The sequence below is a fragment of the Saimiri boliviensis genome, chromosome 10 (genome assembly GCF_048565385.1).
Source record: "Saimiri boliviensis isolate mSaiBol1 chromosome 10, mSaiBol1.pri, whole genome shotgun sequence".
Classification (NCBI taxonomy): Eukaryota; Metazoa; Chordata; class Mammalia; order Primates; family Cebidae; genus Saimiri; species Saimiri boliviensis.
In genome coordinates this window covers 63,369,442-63,388,418 of record NC_133458.1, presented here as the reverse complement: position 1 = coordinate 63,388,418, position 18,977 = coordinate 63,369,442, and the positions used below count along the sequence as shown (strand labels likewise).

Below are 18,977 nucleotides of genomic sequence, written 5' to 3'. Positions count from 1 at the left end.
GTAAGTAGATGTGTGTGGATTTTAGCTCTAATTCTTTAATTAGTTTTTAAAAAATAGCTTATTTTTATTTCTGGCTAAGTTTTTTAATGTATTCTAAAAGATAAGAGTCTACCTAAAGGTAAAGCTTTGCAGCTTTACACTCTGCTGGGAGATATGTTTTTCTTCATTGGGTAATTTGGAGGTCTCATTTTGTTCTTGTTTTTTTAATATCCTGATTAAAGGATTGTAAAGTCCTTTTCCAGGTTGGAGTCACTAATACCATCTTGCACAAAGCCATGTACTTGGAAGATGTTGATTCGCATTTGTTGAATGAAGAATAACTTAACCTTTTTTGTGATGTGTCAGCTATTCTTCACATTGGCGTATCCGGTGTCTCTGGGTACAGTTCTCAGAGTTGGCAGAGAGCGTGATATTAGAAATAAGATGTACATGGTGGAAATGACTAGATTGGTGTGAATATTGAAAAAGTGGGCTCATGATTTCAGTGGAAATAATCTGTTCAGCTATTGCACTGCTTTCCTGTTTCCCTTTTTGTATTTGGTTGTCACTCCTTGGATCAGCATTTTATTTAGACTCAGTATGTGCCTGATACAGTTTGGAATCCAAAAATAATCATCCTTGTTTTCTTAAAGCTCAAAGTCTCACATCAAATTATAAGTAGTCTTAATATGCACCTACCCATTAATTAGCATATATTAAGTGCTTTAAAACAAGTGCACTGTAGGAGCATAAGGGAGGTGCACTTGACTGTCTGGTGGGCCAGAGGAGGTGATCTGTGATGAAGTGAGTAGTTTCTGAGTTGAGAACAGGAGTGCTCCATTCAGGGTAGGTAGGATCGGCCAACATCTCTGGGAAAGAAGACCACAACAGCAAGCGAGTGGGTGAAATATTTTGGGAATGATATGAACTCTGTTTTGGGTGGAAGAGGGTGGGGCAAGGGATGAGCTTGGGAAAATAGGTTGGAGCCAGATTGTGAAATGCATGTAGTGATAAGGGGGATTGACAGGCTTTCGTTAGGGTGGGACATAATCAGAGTTTTGTAAAAATATTCTGGTGATAGCATGAAGGGGAGGAAATTGATGGGGGAGTGAGTAATGGGTTGTCCATTGTTCTGTCTTCCAGCTTTCTCCTGTGCCTCTGGAGAGTATCTAGAAATGAAGAACCAGGTATGCAGTAAGTGTGGCGAGGGTACCTATTCCTTGGGCAGTGGCATCAAATTTGATGAATGGGATGAATTGCCAGCAGGATTTTCTAACGTCGCAACATTCATGGACACTGTGGTGGGCCCTTCTGACAACAGGCCAGACGGCTGTAACAAGTAAGAATCCAAAGCAACCCTTTGGCTCTTAACTGAATATTTGAGACGAAGTTAGTTGCTCTTTTCCAGAAAGAAGATGAGGATAATTTCGGTACTGTTTGGGATGATAAGCTAATTGCAGAGAATCATGTTTTTCGGACAGTCATTGCAATGAGTTTTCATGAGGTTAAAATCAGTGCCCTCAGAATATACCAGCTACTGAATACAAAAATGCAATAGAGCTGTTAGAGAAGCAAATTAATTTTCTCATATTTATAACTACACTTAAGCTGCTAGTGTTTCTACTAACCTTTTTCTAATTTTTACTTTCAGATTTTTTTTCTTTTCCTCTGACAGGAAGAATTCATAAACTTCCTTTAGACATGTGATTATCTCCTATAAAAGAGAGTGGGTTAAGTACCTAAGGTGGAAAGCACCTTTGCTTAATTCTTACCTCTTTTATAGGGGATTTTTAGCTTTGCATATGACAAAGTTGGAGAAATGTTCAACTGTTTTGAAAAAACAAAACAAAACGTGTGTCTTTAAGCTGTATGCTTTCCTGTTCTCTGTGTTAACTACTTAACATTTCCTTTCATATAGATTTGCTTAGGAGAATTCAACTTTAGGCCTCTGGCTACCTCCTGACAAGAGTAGCCTCTCAGGAACCCCGTATTTTTACCATAAGCTGAAAGGCATATTCATTCCCTCCCTCCCTTCCTTTCCTCCTTCCTTTTACTCTAGCCGTCTTTTTGCCAAATGACACCAATTTCTTTTTTTAATATCTTGATAATAGGGTTATTTCTTTAAGAGAGAGTGTGTGTTTTAAGTAAAAGAGTTCCTCAGAGGAAGGTACTAATAGGATGTTGTGGGACCTCAGATCTTTATTTTGGTGGGCAGAAGATACTGACAAGGCTTCTTCTTCTGTCTGGAATAGTTTATGCATAAAAGAAATGGAATAAGTGGAAGTTTTTCAGTGTGGTGTCTTCTAGTGTAATTTTCTCAGTGTAAATTTCAGTCTGATACGGCTATGCTTGTTTTCCTGTCTCCTCTCCTTCCTGGTTTTCACTCATCCACTCTTGCATACTCTTTACTTCTCTTTAATTGGTTGGGTCATATAGGAGATGTATGTTGAACTTTCTAAAAAGTTGAACTTCTCAAAATAGTTATATTATTGCAGACTTCCACCAGTAGGATATTTGAGTTCTGGTTACTCTACATGTTTACCAGCGTTTGTATTGTTTAGTCTCGTTTCATTCTAGCCATTCCATTGTGTTCGTGCATGTTTGTGTGTGAGATGATATCCCCTTGTTTTATGTATTTCCCTGCTGCATAATAATGTCAAACATGTTTCATATATTTATCATCCATGTGTTTATTCTCTGTTGTGAAGTCAAATTGTTATACCCATTTTCTACTTTTTATTTTTGGTCATTTGATTATCAAACTGAAGCATTTTTTTGTATGTTCTGAGCATGGGTTCTTATGTGTATATATTTATGTAATAAATATATATTATGTGCACACACATGCATATACTATATACACACACACACATATACACACACACATACACACACATACATGTCTGTATGTGTATGTGTAATACTTTTTTCCAGTTTGTGGCTTTTGCTTTTTTTGTTTTCTTAATAGTGTCCTTTGATAAGCTGAAGTTTAAAATTTGAAAAAATGCAATTTATCATTTTTTTCTCTTATGGTTATATGTTAAGATATCTTTGCTAACCCCAGGTTGCAAAGGCTAGGAATTACTGTATGCATTCTTATGGTAGCCTAGAGTTATTATTATACTTTTATATAATGTTAAATGTTACCACAGCATAGTTACATTTATACCCTCATCTTCATACTATTGCCATATATTTAAAAACACATTATAAACCCTAAAACACAATGGTATTATGTTTTAAATAATTAGTTGCTCCTTAAATAACCTTACAAAGATTTAGGAACTCAAAAGCCAGGTCCATCACAGGCAAGTTCATTTCATAGGACACACAAATTCCTAAAAAATTAAGTTGAAAAAATACAGCTTTATATCTTAATCTACATATTTATCATTAGTGGTACTCTTTCTTCCCTTCTATAGATATGCCATATGTGTGGGTTTACAAATAAAACTGCAGTTGTTTGCAAGAATAATTCCACTTCAGCTACTAAAATTAGTTGTCATCTATTTGGTAGTCAAATTTTGGGTGAAAAATAATAGTTTCCTAGCAAATTAATCATATAATCTTAAAAACATTTAGGAAGTTATTTTGCTTAAGAAATGAAGAAAATGAACCTCTTTTCAGTCATAAAGTTGGTCTTTGAGTTCCAGAAAAGCTTCTGATGTTTTCTGCTGTGCTTTGCTGATGAAACTACTTGTGCATCCGAGTTACACAGCTTTGCGGACAGAAGAGGTTTCAGAACATTAATGTAAAGTGCCTCTTTGTTTTGTTTCCCCAGCTCTTCTTGGATCCCTCGTGGAAACTACATAGAATCTAATCGTGATGACTGCACAGTGTCTTTGATCTATGCTGTGCACCTTAAGAAGTCAGGTTATGTCTTCTTTGAGTACCAGTATGTCGACAACAACATCTTCTTTGAGTTCTTTGTAAGACCTTTTATATTCTGGAATTTACTTTTTAAGGGATGTTCATGTAAATTTCCCTTAATCAGTTGTTCCCATTCTACTGTATTCCTCCTCAGTTATTTTTGTCTTAAATGAACCTTTTGATGTTAAAACTTTAATTTTTTTTCTATGATATTTTGTTTTCTGACTAAAATTTTTTTTTCCTCTGAGATCTCATCTTGCAGCATAACATTGGGCTTGTTTTATCTTTAGTTATGCTCATTATATAACCGTTGGTTTAGACATTTTGTGTGACAAATATTTTCTCCAAGATTCTTGTTTGTACTTTTTATAGCTACAGATAATATTCTGTGAAAACTGTGTTTTTAAAACCAATTTTAGTTTTAACTTAAAAGTTTTTTTTCTTTTTGCAATTTCAAATACATTTTGCTAACAAGAATCATTTAAGTGAAGTGGCTGTACGTTTCTGATTCTGTGAATTTTGTACAGTCTGAAAACATCAATGAATGTGATACTTGATGTCTTTGAAAAGAATTTAAATAGCATTACAGAAGATAAGATAATCATCTAACAAAATAGGCTGTTAACACTAAAATTACTTAACTATTAGTAATAAACAGTATCTAATCTAGCAAATATTTATCATAGCACAAATGCTTGAGCAAATGTGCTCAGATTGGCTTCTTATACCAAACCAAGTGTGTGTTATGCTTATAAATCGGAGATTAACTTGAAAAATGTTTCTGCAGTCCAGAATTCAGAAACAAAGGTACTAAAAATCTAAAACAAATTTGTATTATTAGAAATGGGAATTTCTAAATCAGAAGTTTGGTAGCAAGAGAGATTTTTCATGAAAATATGAGCTTTAGATTTGAAGTCAAGATTCTGACTGTAGTCCCAACTCTGTAATTGTTAACTGCATTTTATATTGAGCAATTAAGTGAACCTTCTGGCACTCAGCATTCACTTCTATAAAGTAGAGTGTGTGACAGTATCTTTTAAGGAGCCTCCTAGCACTAATATCCTTTGATGACTTTAAGATGTTAAGCAATCTTCAAACAGATTTATGTTTAAGCTGCATTTTGTTTGCAAAATCCTTCAGTGAACAATTTCCTATTTCAGTGGACATTTTTGGCAACATTACTAAAACTGAAGTAAAGTTAAGAAGCAAAGCAGTTATCTAATTGTTAGAATAAGTGTTTAGATTTGTATTGCTCAATAAGTTCTTTCAGAGATGTCAATAAAGGTACCCTTAAGGCATAAAGTTTCATTACTTCCTTTTAGTGATGGCTTTGTTCTGGTTATAATCTGAAAAGGGATGGCAAATTCATGTTCTTTCCTCTATTAATGTTTCAGCTTTAGAGGTTGCAATGTATTGACTCATAAGGTCAGCACTTCATGGTCATCATACTCATGTTTAATGGAAAGGAAGTGTTTGAAGATTGAAAGATGCTGTTCTCTGAGAGTTGTGCAAATGGGCATTGCATAATTTACAGCAACAAAATATATAATTTTAGAACTCCATGGACCTTTCATTCAGCCCTTCTGTTTTTTTTTTTTTTTTTTTTTTTTTTGTTGTTGTTGTTTTAATAACGATGGAACTAAAGCCTAGAGAGACTAAGTGATTAGACCTAGGTTTTACAGGACTCCAGAATGCCAGTAGAATGTCATGATAACGTATGACATCTGCTTTCAGTGATAAAAAATGCTTTCAGCTTATCTACACATTGACCATTAAATGTATATACAGGGTCTATATCTTCTTTTATGTAGCTTAACACTTACATTAAAATGGTCATTATGCTTATGAATATGACACTTAAATTCAATCAAAGTAAGTACCCTCAGTAGCCGATAGCCTCTGGTATTTGGATGGCAATAGGGTCTGTTTTCTAGTTAATAAGTCTTTAGGGAATAACTCTTAAGGAGAACATTTTGATGTTTGTAAGTTGGTCTGGAGGATAAATGAAGAAGCAAAATGATTTAGAGATGAGAAAAAGAGCCATTTCTTTTGGTGGGGATATAGGTGATGAGATACTGTTTTAACTCGACTCTGTTGCTATTTTGCAATATTAGAAAGATGGCCTAACTTTTTGATGTGTCTATATTCAGTGTAGACCTGGAAATGTAGTGTCCCAGCCCCTTGACATTTTGTAAGAATTGCCTGGAAAGCTTAAGGTGTTTGGTGTTAAAGATACCTGTAGTCATTTGAATGGACATGGCAAATAATTACCATTTACCCCCAAATAAAAATTTGGGATTTTAACTTTGGCCCTAGCCACTTGCCTTTGCATTTGGATTAAGTCCTAGGGAATGGAAAATTAACTGGACTTTATTTGTTTTTAATTTAAAATTTTGTTGCTGCAAATATTATAAAGACAAACTTTGTTTATTTTTATACTATTGGGCCTGCATGGTGGATGCATGCTATTAAAAAGTTTGGACACGTTGGGTGGTTATTTTATACTTTGTCTCCTTTCTGTGCATCATCAGTGTTAACTCTTCTCCCACATTCCTCTCTCTAATGAGCTAGGCTTTTTGTTATAATAATGAGGATAGTTTACTTAGAACCACTCAGTCATATGCAGTTGTCACTTAGGCTCCAGAGGTCTTGGTATGTTTCCTTATTGAGAATTACTCATGGCCATTGTTTAGAATGTATTGAAAGAGGTTCTTGCAGTCTGTGCTGGGTACAGAATTTAATTAAAGCCATTATTCAAGACACTTAACTAGGGCCCTTGTGTTTAATCCACAGATTCAAAATGATCAGTGCCAGGAGATGGACACCACCACTGACAAGTGGGTGAAACTTACAGACAGTGGAGAATGGGGCTCTCATTCTGTAAGTCTCTTTGTATTTCCTTCTTCTTTCCCAACTTCCTCTTCCTTTCCTAACTTAAAAAAAAAGTGGCCGGGCGCGGTGGCTCAAGCCTGTAATCCCAGCACTTTGGGAGGCCGAGGTGGGTGGATCATGAGGTCAAGAGATCGAGACCATCCTGGTCAACATGGTGAAACCCCGTCTCTACTAAAAAAATGCAAAAATTAGCTGGACATGGTGGCGCGTGCCTGTGATCCCAGCTACTCAGGAGGCTGAGGCAGGAGAATTGCCTGAACCCAGGAGGCGGAGGTTGCGGTGAGCCGAGATCGCGCCATCGCACTCCAGCCTGGGTAACAAGAGTGAAACTCTGTCTCAAAAAAAAAAAAAAAAGTGTATTTTAAGGAAAAAAAAATCAAATTTGACTATTAATTCAGATGATTTCTGGTTAGGGAAAAAAATTACCCCTAGTTTCATGGACTGAGGTTCCAGTTTTCAGGGTTTTCTACCTGCCTTTTTCTTTCTCCTTAGGTTCCTTTTTCTTCCCTTTCCCATCATACTCTAATTTTCCTCCCTTTCAAAGGGGCATCCACGAGAAAGAAGGCTGTTCAAATAAACATACAAAACACTTGAGTATCTAAGTTTAGAAATCTGTCTGTCATATGTGATAGAATTAGCAGCTCTTGTCATTGAAAGGATCTGTGAATTCCTTTTATCTCTCTGCAATGTGCCCAGCAAGTGATATTCAAGCTTGTTTTGTTGGATACTGTGCTGTCTTCATTTGTTAGACAGCTCATTTATCGCAAAATTTATCTATATTTGGAGCCTCAACCTGCTTCCTCCCTATTTGACACACATTGATTAAAATTCTACCTTCTCTGGTTCCTTGAAGTGAAGCAACTGCCTGCTTCCTCACAGGACAGCTCCTTAAATGCTTGAAGGCAATTATCAGGTAATGATTCACTGAATCTTTTATTATTTCAGGCACTGTCTCCTTGGAGTGAGACATGGATTTCATATCTAACTCTGGTTTATAGTTGTGTTTCTTTAGGTAATTTGCTTAATCTCTTTGTGACTGATGTTTTCATTTGCAAAATGGGAACAAGCTTGCATGACTAAATCAGAAGATATGTGGGAAGGGCTTAACATGGTGCCTACAATGTAGATCAAGCTTTATTTCAATAAGTGACCATCAATCCTTGCCTTTGTGGTTATAGCAGGTGTTTCATCCTTGGGTGCTTAATACAGTGTACCCTTTCAGAATATTTCTAGAAACCTGTATACCTGAGAATAATATTAATAACATTTAAGATCCATATACTTTAACACCCAGTCAGCTGGGCTTTGAAGGTACAAATAACCCTTAAAAACAAATACGCTTTCTTTACTTAAAAAGACTTAATACAAGGGAAAGAGCTTAATGCACTACTTTTACTTAATGTACTACTTCAGTGAATATCCAGCAGGGTAAAATAGTTGGGTGGATTATAATTTTTTACAGCTTGTATTTGTCCAGCCAGAGACTGAATAGAAGAATAAGGAGGGTAGCCAGGCATGGTGGCTCATGCCTGTAATCCCAGCTACTTGGGAGGCTGAGGCAGGAGAATTGCTTGAACCTGGGAGACAGAGGTTGCAGTGAGCCAAAATTAGAAAAAAAAAAAAAGGACAAGGAAGGTAAATAAGAAGGCAAGGAATTCTTAAAATTAGGTCACTTACCTGTATGAACATGAAGTTTATAAGAAAATTAGATTTTATAATTAGGTAAATATTCCAGTAGCAAAGGAAACCAGTACTAGATATAGTATTATTAATGTTCTAGAGTAAGAGAGTTAAATCAGATTATCCCATAAGAACAGTCCTATTTTTTCTTGTTACTGTTGCAATATTTTTATTAAATATTCTTTATAAGAAAAAACTCATTCCGTTGCCTTTTGTTTTGAGAGCTCGAAGATCTTATGAATAGTGGCAACCTATAAATATACAAGTGGGCTGAGGGACTTTCACTCTCTAAAATGGATTCCTTTTAAATATACATCAAGACCTCATACATACAGTTGAGAACCATTTTATCTGTCTGTTTAAACTTGAAGATTTCTTCTTCCTTATTCCTATTTAATATATTTTTGTCGATTGGCAAACTACATTTTTTTTTCTTTTAAGAAAGTACAAACTTCAGCAGAGCTTAGGTCTGGATTAACAGTGGACTTAAATCTGTGGGTTTTAAATTAATGGTGTCTTATTATATACATTGAAAAAGTATGTAAGGGAGTAGCTTTTCAGAGTGGGAAATGGCATGGCTTATCTGACCTGAGTGCCTTTATGTTTCTCTTTATAGGTAATGCTGAAATCAGGCACAAACATACTCTACTGGAGAACTACAGGCATCCTGATGGGTTCTAAAGCAGTCAAGCCTGTGCTGGTAAAAAATATCACAATTGAAGGTACTTCACAGCAGTCTGTTTTAGTAGTCACCAATCACATCTTATAGTTGTTAAAATATTTATTAAAGTTTTGGTTTGGCTGGCTCAATGATTTATAGGACAGAAATTAATATGTTATGTAATCATATAGGTCTGGAGACCCTACTTGTACTCCCAAGAAATCGAATGTTATGTTCTTTTCTTCTTGAACGCTTGAACTAAATTATTTAATCATTGCATAAAGAAGTAAACATGACAGTTTTATGTGTCTCTAAACAAAAGAGACGTTTCTGTATTAAGACCCTGTTATTCGTTCGAATAAAGTCTATTATGCCTGACATTGAGCTACACAGGGAACTGATGACCTGGTCACTGCTGTATCCATAAAAAGAACAGTAAACACCTTGACCGGACTCTTCCCTAAACCTTTCATGCTTCTCTGGGCCAACTGGGCAATTTCTGGCCCAGGAGAGTAGCCGATAAACCCTGTCATGGTTGATTCACAATTAGAGATATTTTTAATTAAAGCAGTGATTCTCCTTTATTAAACTTTGGCTTACATTTTAATATGTTCAAAGTGGGCTGTTCCTGTGAACAGTGTGTTAACTTGTTAGTCATAAGGATATCTGCTGGCAAAGGCTAGAATTACAAACCAGAGGAGGAGGCAAGCCATTCCTAGGTCTTACCTGTGATTTAATAAGCAGTGGAGAAAAAGGGAACAGGCTACCATAAGGATCAGATAATTATAGGCCTATAGAATCGGTGGAAACCTTAGGGTTTATCTCATTTTTGAGTTAGTATAGTTGTCTTTGACAGCTCAGTTAATGCAATTATTATACCTCTATCAAATCTTCATCTATTTATTTGTTTGATGACTTTATTGTGCAGTTCCTTGCACACAGTAAATGCTTTCTTAGTGCTGGATGAATAAGATAAAGGATTTGGGCTGAGCTTCAACACTACAAAGCAGCTGTTTCCAAAATTTAGTGCTGACATATATATGTTAAAATAATTGCCTGTAAATATTACTGTTAATGGTTCTTTCTCACTCTGGGTAGAAGCAGGATTAGGTGCTGATTTGCTTGTTGGTATTGTGTCCTCCGTCCCATGCTCTGTTTTTCATTAACACACAGGGGTGGCGTACACATCAGAATGTTTTCCTTGCAAGCCAGGCACATTCAGCAACAAACCAGGTTCATTCAACTGCCAGGTGTGTCCCAGAAACACCTATTCTGAGAAAGGAGCCAAAGAATGCATAAGGTGTAAAGAGGACTCTCAGTTTTCAGGTAGAACTAGTTTATATTCTGCTTTTTTCTTTCTAAATGTATGTTGGTCAAGTGTACATTTATAATCCAGAAGTCACCCATAAAGTATGACAGCAGTGGTGGCCAACACCAAATGCTGAAGTGAATTGATATTGAATGGATAAAATATGACATCTTATCCCTTTCTGCATGACTTTCCCCTTTGTAGGTCTATGATGTGTTTTTCTATTCCACACCCCACAGGTAACTGCTGTGGATATGTTTATACTATTCCAAAAATTTTTATATTTTACGTGATTTGTTGGTGTAGAGACATATGTAGAAACTTTTAATTTGTTCCAAATTTCCAGTGTACAATGAAAATGGAAGAAATCTAATGTCTTTTGGGAAAAACTGGTGATATATTACTCCATGTGTATCATAGAAATACTTACTGCTCTAGGGAAAATAAAAATGTAGGCGTTTATTTTCTTTAGACCTAGGTAGTTCTACATAAATTGCCCTGGCAAGTTTATTTGTACTTTTTAGTTTGCTTTTTCTGGTTTTCTTTTTGCCTTTTCTTAGAGTTACAAAGAAATTGACCCATTTCTGAAACGCTTTTTTTTTTTTTTAATGTTGCAGAGGAGGGATCCAGTGAGTGTATGGAGCGCCCTCCCTGTACCACAAAAGACTATTTCCAGATCCATACTCCATGTGATGAAGAAGGAAAGGTACCAGCAGTGTTGCATCAACTCCATCCCATATTTATGCAACCCTCTTTCCAATTAGAGCAGACTCTAATTTGTTCATGAGATAGATTTATGACATACATATGTAAGTGTAAAGAGGAAATTTAAGAGTTTAGGTTTTGATGTCTGCCTTCCTGGCTTTGAATTTCAAATATACCATTAAGTCCTGTGAGCAACTTATTTGATGTGTCTAGGCCTCAATTTTTTAATTTATATAATAGGGATGATATTGGCACCTGCTTTATAAAGCTACTGTGAGAACATTCGGGATGTTTAATGTAAAGTTTCTAGCCCAGTGCCTGGCACATAGTACTCTGTAAATCACTGCCATTTTTAACAGTCGTATTTTTTTCCAGAAGTAATAGTATGAGAAAGAGCACAGCCTTAAAATGTGTAGTGTGACTCACAGGATGGAAAGTTCTTATAACTTCTCTTTAATTATTTGGTTACTCAGTAGGTTTTGTCAATAAAAACTATGCAGCCGTGGGCTATTCCCTTATGGCAGATTACCGTGTAGTTGCATTGAGAAAATGCAAAGTAAGTGCCATATAAACGGCACATAGCCAAGAGGAAAAATGCACACATGAGCTCTGCAGTTGACCTGCTGTCCTCTTGATTAAAGAATTAGCCTATAACCAGCCTGTGTCAGTGAGGGGAAACAGATCAAAGTGGCTGCTATGGAGCGTTGCTTCTTTATGTTTGCATCGTTGAAATAATGACATTTATTTTCTTGACTTACTTTGGAAGGAACATATAGATGTCAGGTAATTTATTACTTTCTTCTTTTATTTTTGCATCTCTAATCTAGATTGTTGTATTTATATAATCTTACCTTAGGTCCTTAAGTTTTTTTTAAGGAATATTATTTTGAATGCTTAACAGCAAGTACATTCTAGTTTAAATTAGTGGCAAATTGCAGAGATTAGAAGTACAACTATTACTTTCAGCAACTCAAACTAACAGCTGTTAACTGGCAAGGAGTTGTAAATAAGGTCCTGATAGTCCTATCAGAATGCCAAGTAAGGGTTATTTTTAAAAAATATATATGTAGAGAGGTACCAGTAAGGTGAATTGAAAAGAAATTTGGATTATGTTTGTTTAGGTAAATTTTTCTTAGCTGAACTTGCCTTATTAATAAGTAAGGCAAAAGTAAATTTAATTTATTTTATGTAATAGTTCAACATTACTGAGGCTTAAAGGAATGGGATCTAATGTACCATAGGATCTTGTCTTATCTACAATGAAAATATACAAAAGCTGTATTTTTATTATGTTAATTACATCCATGAGTATAATGGCAGTAAGTAGTGTGACAAAATCTGTTTGACCTGGGCCTAATGATGTAAGACCATACATTAAGTGTATAATATGCAGAATATACACAAATGCATAAACACATATATGTACATGGGTATATGCACAGGCATGCTGTGTATACATCTACACACAAATTATGTTTTTCTGTTGTGGCTGACTGAAATTTGAACATGTTCTTGGTATAGAAGAAAACAGTGTGGTAGCACGTTATAAACTCAGTGATTTTTTTTTTTATGTGACTTAAGACATTTCAAGATAAATGTTTCTGGCTTCGGAAATAGGGCAATTGGGACTTAGTGAAATAATATATAATGAAGAAGTTTAGATTGCACATGTGAATTTGAGATTTTTTTGGGGTAGTATTTTCATTTGTTCTGGTTTCATCTTTTAAATTGGCATTTTAGCAGGGTGACATGACATGTACCTGTAGTCTCAGCTACTTAGGAGGCTGAGGCATGAGGATTGCTTGAGGCCAGGAATTTGAGGCTGCAGTGTGCTATGATGGCACCTGTGAATAGCCACTGTACTCCAGCCTGGGTAGTGTAACAAGACCCTGTCTCTTTAAATAAATACATTCTGGTGATTTGCCAATGGTTTAATAATGTTTCTCAGGTTGTTCAATGACTGTTTTGGTTCTTTCTGTCCTGTTATGTTCTCATTGATCTTATTTTGCCCTACATGGAGATATCAAGTTGATTGACAAGGAAATCAGTTATTGAGGCATATAGATTACAAACATTACCATCGATATGACATAGGAGTGTTACAAGTTTTCTGTATTTATTTTGAATCTTAGTTTAAAATAGATTGCTTAGATTTCTTTCTGCCTGTAGGGGAAGTTTTTCAGGAAAATTTTAATTGGTAATCAAAATTATTCTAGTCCTAATTAAGAGACTCTTATAAACATGAAAGATGTAGAATGGCTTGCTCATTCATACTTTTAGTAAATCTTTACTGAGCACTGGTTATTTACAGAGCACCGGGTGAGGAAGGCAGGACTAAGGATAGAAGAAGGATGAAATGTATCCATAGATGTAGAGCAGTGGCTGTCAAACATTAGTGCTCATCAGTCTCACCTGGAAAGACCTGTACAGATTTTCTAATTTAGTAGGTCTAGAGGAAGGCCTGAAAATTTGCATTCCCAGGAAGGTCCCAGGTAATTCTGATTCTGCTGGTCCAGGATCTCAGCACTTAGAGAACCACTGGTCTAGACTCTAGAGGAAGAGGTAAACAGTCAATCAAAGAAAATGAATTAGTATTTCCAATTTGGATTAATGCTGCTGCAGAGAAATTTGAATTTTGGGAGGTTCTTACCCAGTCTTGGAAGGCCTCAGACCTGTATTAAAACCTGGGCAAGGCATGGAAGGAAAGCATTTTTGATAGAGGGAGTGGGATGATGAAGACCTGACATGGGAGGGAGCATGGTGTATTTGAAGAACTAAAAGGATGTGTGAGTAGAGTATAGGTATATGGGCAAGGGTTTGCTTTAGATGCAACTAATGACTTAAACTGATGCTAGAACAGGCATGGTTTCATAGCGTCATATTAAAAATTTTGTCCATATCCTAAGAGCATTTAGAAATCACTGTAAGGTTTTTGTTATCAGAGTGATGCAACGTGATTAGATTCATACTTTATATAGATGCCCTTGGCAGTGTTTTATAAACAAGATTAGAAGGGGACCAGAGAGAATATGAATGAACACTTAGAAGTCTCATAATGCTCCTCTCCAGGTGAGAGAAGAAGGAAATGAACGATGGCAAAGGGAATAGACATGAGAGTATGGGTTAGAGAAATAGGAAGTAAAGTTCACAAAATGTGATGGTTGATAAGATGGAGGTGGAGGGAAAGATTTAAAGGTGGGTTAGTAGAGGTACTGTTTGGTTAGAGAGAAGGTCTGGAGGCAAGGAAGAAATGTGCATGAGTACAGTTTTGACCATGTTGTGAACTGGGGCAAGAGATGTTGGAAGGGCTGTTATGTACATCAGTCTGGAGCTCAGTAGAGTATCTGGGCTAGTTGTGTGAATCTGAGAATTATAGCAAATAGCTGGCAATTAAAGCCTTGAGGTTGGATAGAGTTTGCAGGGAGAGATCATCGACTGAGCTTAGAACTAAGCTAATGCTAGGAGAGGTGAACAGGGATGGTGCCTGAGGAAAATGGCTGGAGAAGTGGAAGAAACAAATACTATCATAGAGTATTTGTTGAAGTTGGCGTGGTTAAGAAGGCTGATGTTCCTGAATAATCAACCTAGGTGAGGGCTGAAAAATATCTATTGGATTTGGCAACACTGAATTAAATGGGGGTTTTAAAGAGCCATTTTAAACACAAAAACCAGGTTGAATTTGGTGAAGAGATACAAGGATTTAAATCCTCTAATATATACTGTAAGGCATTCTTTCACCAAGTATTTATGGGACCTGCTTCATATGAAGTTATGTAAGGTCCTATATAGATGCAGAGAAGTAAGGAAATGTGGAGAATTACTTGGTGTTTTTGGCCCATGGTTAGGTTATGAAAGTCTCAAGGAGACACACATTTGTAAATGACATTATTCCCTCTGGTTAAATAAACGAGGTTTCATAAATGTGGCTTACTTGAATGAAAGCTTAGTATATGCAAAACAGAGATGTATAACATAGATAAATTAAAGAATATTCACTTCTCAGTAAGCATTCACTACAAAATTATCTTAAGTAGTTAGTTGAAATTTTTATATATGCTTTGTTTAAAAAAATTGCTTAGTGCCCACTTCTTACATAAAATGAGATAAACTCATATAGGTGCACAGAAGCACATATACAGATTCAGTGATTGAGGTTAGAACTCAAAAGAATATCGATCAGTTATTATACCAACAAACCTAGTCCCCTAGGAGATGGGGTCTTTCCCTGTTCAGTGCCATGAAGCAAATACATGAAACTGAAACTGAATGTCAAGCAATGCAGACTTTATTTGAGGGTCATGGGATTGAGAAGTGGGAGCGTGACTCACAAATCAACTTCTCCATTAGTGAGGGGTGAGGAGGTTAAAATACAGGATATCTCTAATGAAGGGGTTGGATATGAACAGCAAGGGGAGGAATATTCATGTATTTTCCAGAAATGGGCAGTAAACTTCCTGGAATGGGAGTGCTGCCTTCCTTTTTGTTCTTTTATGGCTTCTTTTGGCCATCGTCAGGGCACTTGTGGGAGTGTCACTTAGTATGGAAATAAAATTATGAGATTATCATGAAACCTGAGATCCATTTAGGTCATTTGGTTGTCTATCTTGGTTCTAACCAGTCTCAGCTGGTTTGGTTACAAAGGGAACTTTTTATCACAGGCATCCTGTTTCTCAAAGATAAGCACAGTTAGGGCAGGGTGGAAATTCAGCCATGTTATACAGGCATTACACCAGGTAACAATGACACTGGGCATGAGTTAATCAAGAGAAGATGTGTTTTAATGTTAGCAGGATATGTGACGCAGCATCTCATGATCTTCTTATGGATAAGATAAAGAATTGTGGACTAAATGATATGGTTAAGTGGCTATATGATTAATTGAATCATATAAAAATGTTTGATTTGATAAATGAATACTAACTTGGAGTATAGTATTGTATATTTGCCATAGGAATATAAATATAGCAAATCATTTATACATATTGTAACTCATACGAAGAAGAATATGTCAGGTGAGTTATTTTCAAGATTTTACTTAAAAATCGTTAACTTCATAAAGATATTAAGAATATATATATATCAATTTGTGAACCAATAATGAGAAGAATGATAAAATTAAGATTCAGAAAGACTCCAGTGTGCTTGAACAATGAGCTCAAATTAGTAAAATCAAAATATATTTATGTGAAAGAAACTCTCAGATATAAAAGCGTTGAGAAGAGAGAAAATAATTACTTGCAAAGAATATTTCCAGGGAAATCCAAGCTTTAAAAGACCTAGCTCACCAAATAAAAAATGCAACAACTATTTAAAGTGGGGAAAATCCTTCCCCCATACAAATACAATGAATAATTTTCAGTTCAGCTGTTTATGATTAAAAAACAGCAAGTTTCTAATTTGTTTATCATATCTACAAAGGTTGTCTGATATCCACTACAAAAGGGAGTAGAGAGAAGGTTATTTTTGTTTGGGAGTTAGCAAACAGAAAAGACTTAAGATTTTGTTTATATTGCACCCAGGAAGAGTAAACTGTGGGTTGCTTGTCCACCCCTCAATGCCACCAACCCCGCCCCCCATTGTGGGACATGATTCACATGTTTCCTTTCAATGGAAAACATTGGGGATGTGCTTGGGGATGATTATACACTCTCTAGTAATGAATTTAAAAAAGTGCGTTTCAGAAATTGGATGGCAGCCCTGATTCAAAACCAGTGTAAAGTTGAGGAAGGGAGAGGGGAGGAAGCAGGAGCCTGTTGACTCATTTACTGGGAAGTCAATATAGAGCAAATTATTTTAAGACCTTCTCTTGCTGTGTAATGCTAATATTCTTGGCTCAATTTGATTTCCTTCTCAGGCAAGCTCTTTCCCGTGTTGCAAGATGCTCACTGTCATTTCCAACAAGCCACTGTTATCCTCACAGCTGTTGATACTACGACACCAACCAAAGCTTCAGAAAAGACTCTGATTGGCTTTGCTTGAATCATGAGCCCATAACAAACCAATCATTCTCTCCAGAAGTGTTGGATACTCTGTTTGGATGTCTTAGTTCACCTGCAAATTCCTGTGGCTGGGGAGGCCAAACTGTGTAATTCCCAGTTCCTTTCAGCATCGCACAAATCAGTTCCCAAAGAGAAAAGGATAGTTACAGTTGCCAGAATAAAAAGAGAATGATTTTGCACAGGTTCATAGAAAACATATACTTTTAAATACCATAAACAGGTCTGGCAAGATTGTCTTGATATACTGAGAATTTCCATGGAAATTTGCACATCCTTCTTAATATTTACATGGTGATTGTAGATGAAAAGATCGCTTTATTGCAAATACTTGATAGTTTCCCTCACCAGATTCTCAGCTTCTTGTAGACAGAGACTTGTTCTTATTCATTAAAAAATACATATCTCTAAGCCTAGTATAGTACCTAGCACATGGAAGGTAGTGAAACATCTGTTGCATTAGTGAGAATTAGTAAATGAATGAGTGATTATCACATTTTGAGTGCTGTGTTCCATTTCTGGCATAAGGCTTGAGAAAATTTTGACAAAAGGGGAAGAATCTAGATGCCAGAGCCCAGGATATTTTGTATGAAGTATGATTAAAATATTGGAAATATTTTTTCAGGCAGAAAGAAAGATGGCACAGGATGGAAAAATCATGATCCTCTTTGTAATGTTTCCTACTTGTCATACAGAGATTTGATCTCTTTCCTTTGGGAACTCCTGGCATTTTGCGTTTCTCTTGGAGAGGGTGATGGTGAGACAGTAATTATAGTAACAGTAACAGTAATGTTAATACCTCAAGCAGCTATCATCTACATGTTTGTGAACATACTCTCTCTTCATATGTGCATGTGTGAGTGCACATATATATATGTGTATACATATTCAAACATTGCCTCTAATTTCTTTCAACATCTATGTAATTTAGACATTCCTGTACCCATTTTTCAGATAAGAAAACTGAGGCTTAATGAGTTTAAGTAACTTCCCTATGGTCATAGCTAGTCATAGCTTGTGTTAGGTCTAGAATTCTAACTCAAATAGTCTGTTTCCAAATCTAGTGCTTTGTATCCCCTTCATGTATTTTATTTTTAACTTTATAGTAGCTGTGAACCTGTCTTATCACTTTTATGCTATAACCTTTTTCAGAGCAGTTTGCCTTATTAATACTTAAACCTTCCATAGTACTTTGTCCTATGCATAGTAGTTACTCAGTAAGAATTGCCTTAATAAGGTATTTTAAGTATGTAAAGAGAAATTTTCTAAAGGAAGAAATATGCTTTTCTGTGTTATTCCATAAGGTAAATTTTTGGCTAATCAGGTGAACTTAGAGAAGGTAAATTCCAGTGGGATGTAGTGATGTTCTTACAAACAGAGCTGCCCAATTCTGGAATACAATGTTTTTCAAATAGGGAACTTTCTGCTGAGTCTCAAAGAGTGCCTGGTAGGAAGGATGTTTTAAAAGGGAGCCTTCTTAGAAGGAGACATTAGACTCTACAACTTCTTCAATTCTGAAGAGGCAAACTCTGGATTACAGAGAATTTGCTAGTGGCTTGATATTTGATTGTCTTGCATTCTGTTTGCCTTTTAATGATCTTCAGTGTTACAAATTATTCCAAATGCTCAATGTGTGTAACACAGTACTTCTGAATTATATAGCAGGACAAAGGTGTAGAGGATATTAAAAATAGGGTATAAAGTGATTCAGTTTTTAGATCTGACTTTCTTAAAACCTTTCCCAGGTTTTAAGCAAGTCAAATATACTTAGAGCTTGTGTTTCTTAATTAGGAAGATAGGAGAACATGGCATTCCTCAGAGGCTAGGGGTTTCTGAATTTGTTTAAAATAAAATTTTTCTAATTGTCAGTTTTTAACAATCTTTT

General features: G+C 35.9%; 1 protein-coding gene across 13 annotated transcripts in view; it reads left to right on the top strand.

The window, feature by feature from the left end:
• Window positions 1-18,977, top strand: part of ELAPOR2 (endosome-lysosome associated apoptosis and autophagy regulator family member 2) — a 376,613-nt gene that overhangs the window by 103,698 nt on the left and 253,938 nt on the right. For all 13 annotated transcript variants that reach the window (XR_012512086.1, XR_012512085.1, XR_012512091.1 and 10 more), the window contains 6 exons: window positions 1,123-1,318; window positions 3,761-3,908; window positions 6,643-6,729; window positions 9,038-9,143; window positions 10,256-10,408; window positions 11,009-11,097. Coding sequence is in view for 5 of the 13 variants with exons in the window: in XM_074379345.1 (XP_074235446.1) it covers window positions 1,123-1,318; window positions 3,761-3,908; window positions 6,643-6,729; window positions 9,038-9,143; window positions 10,256-10,408; window positions 11,009-11,097 (779 nt within the window). In the remaining 8 variants the exon portion in view is untranslated. The remainder of the gene's footprint in view (window positions 1-1,122; window positions 1,319-3,760; window positions 3,909-6,642; window positions 6,730-9,037; window positions 9,144-10,255; window positions 10,409-11,008; window positions 11,098-18,977) is intronic.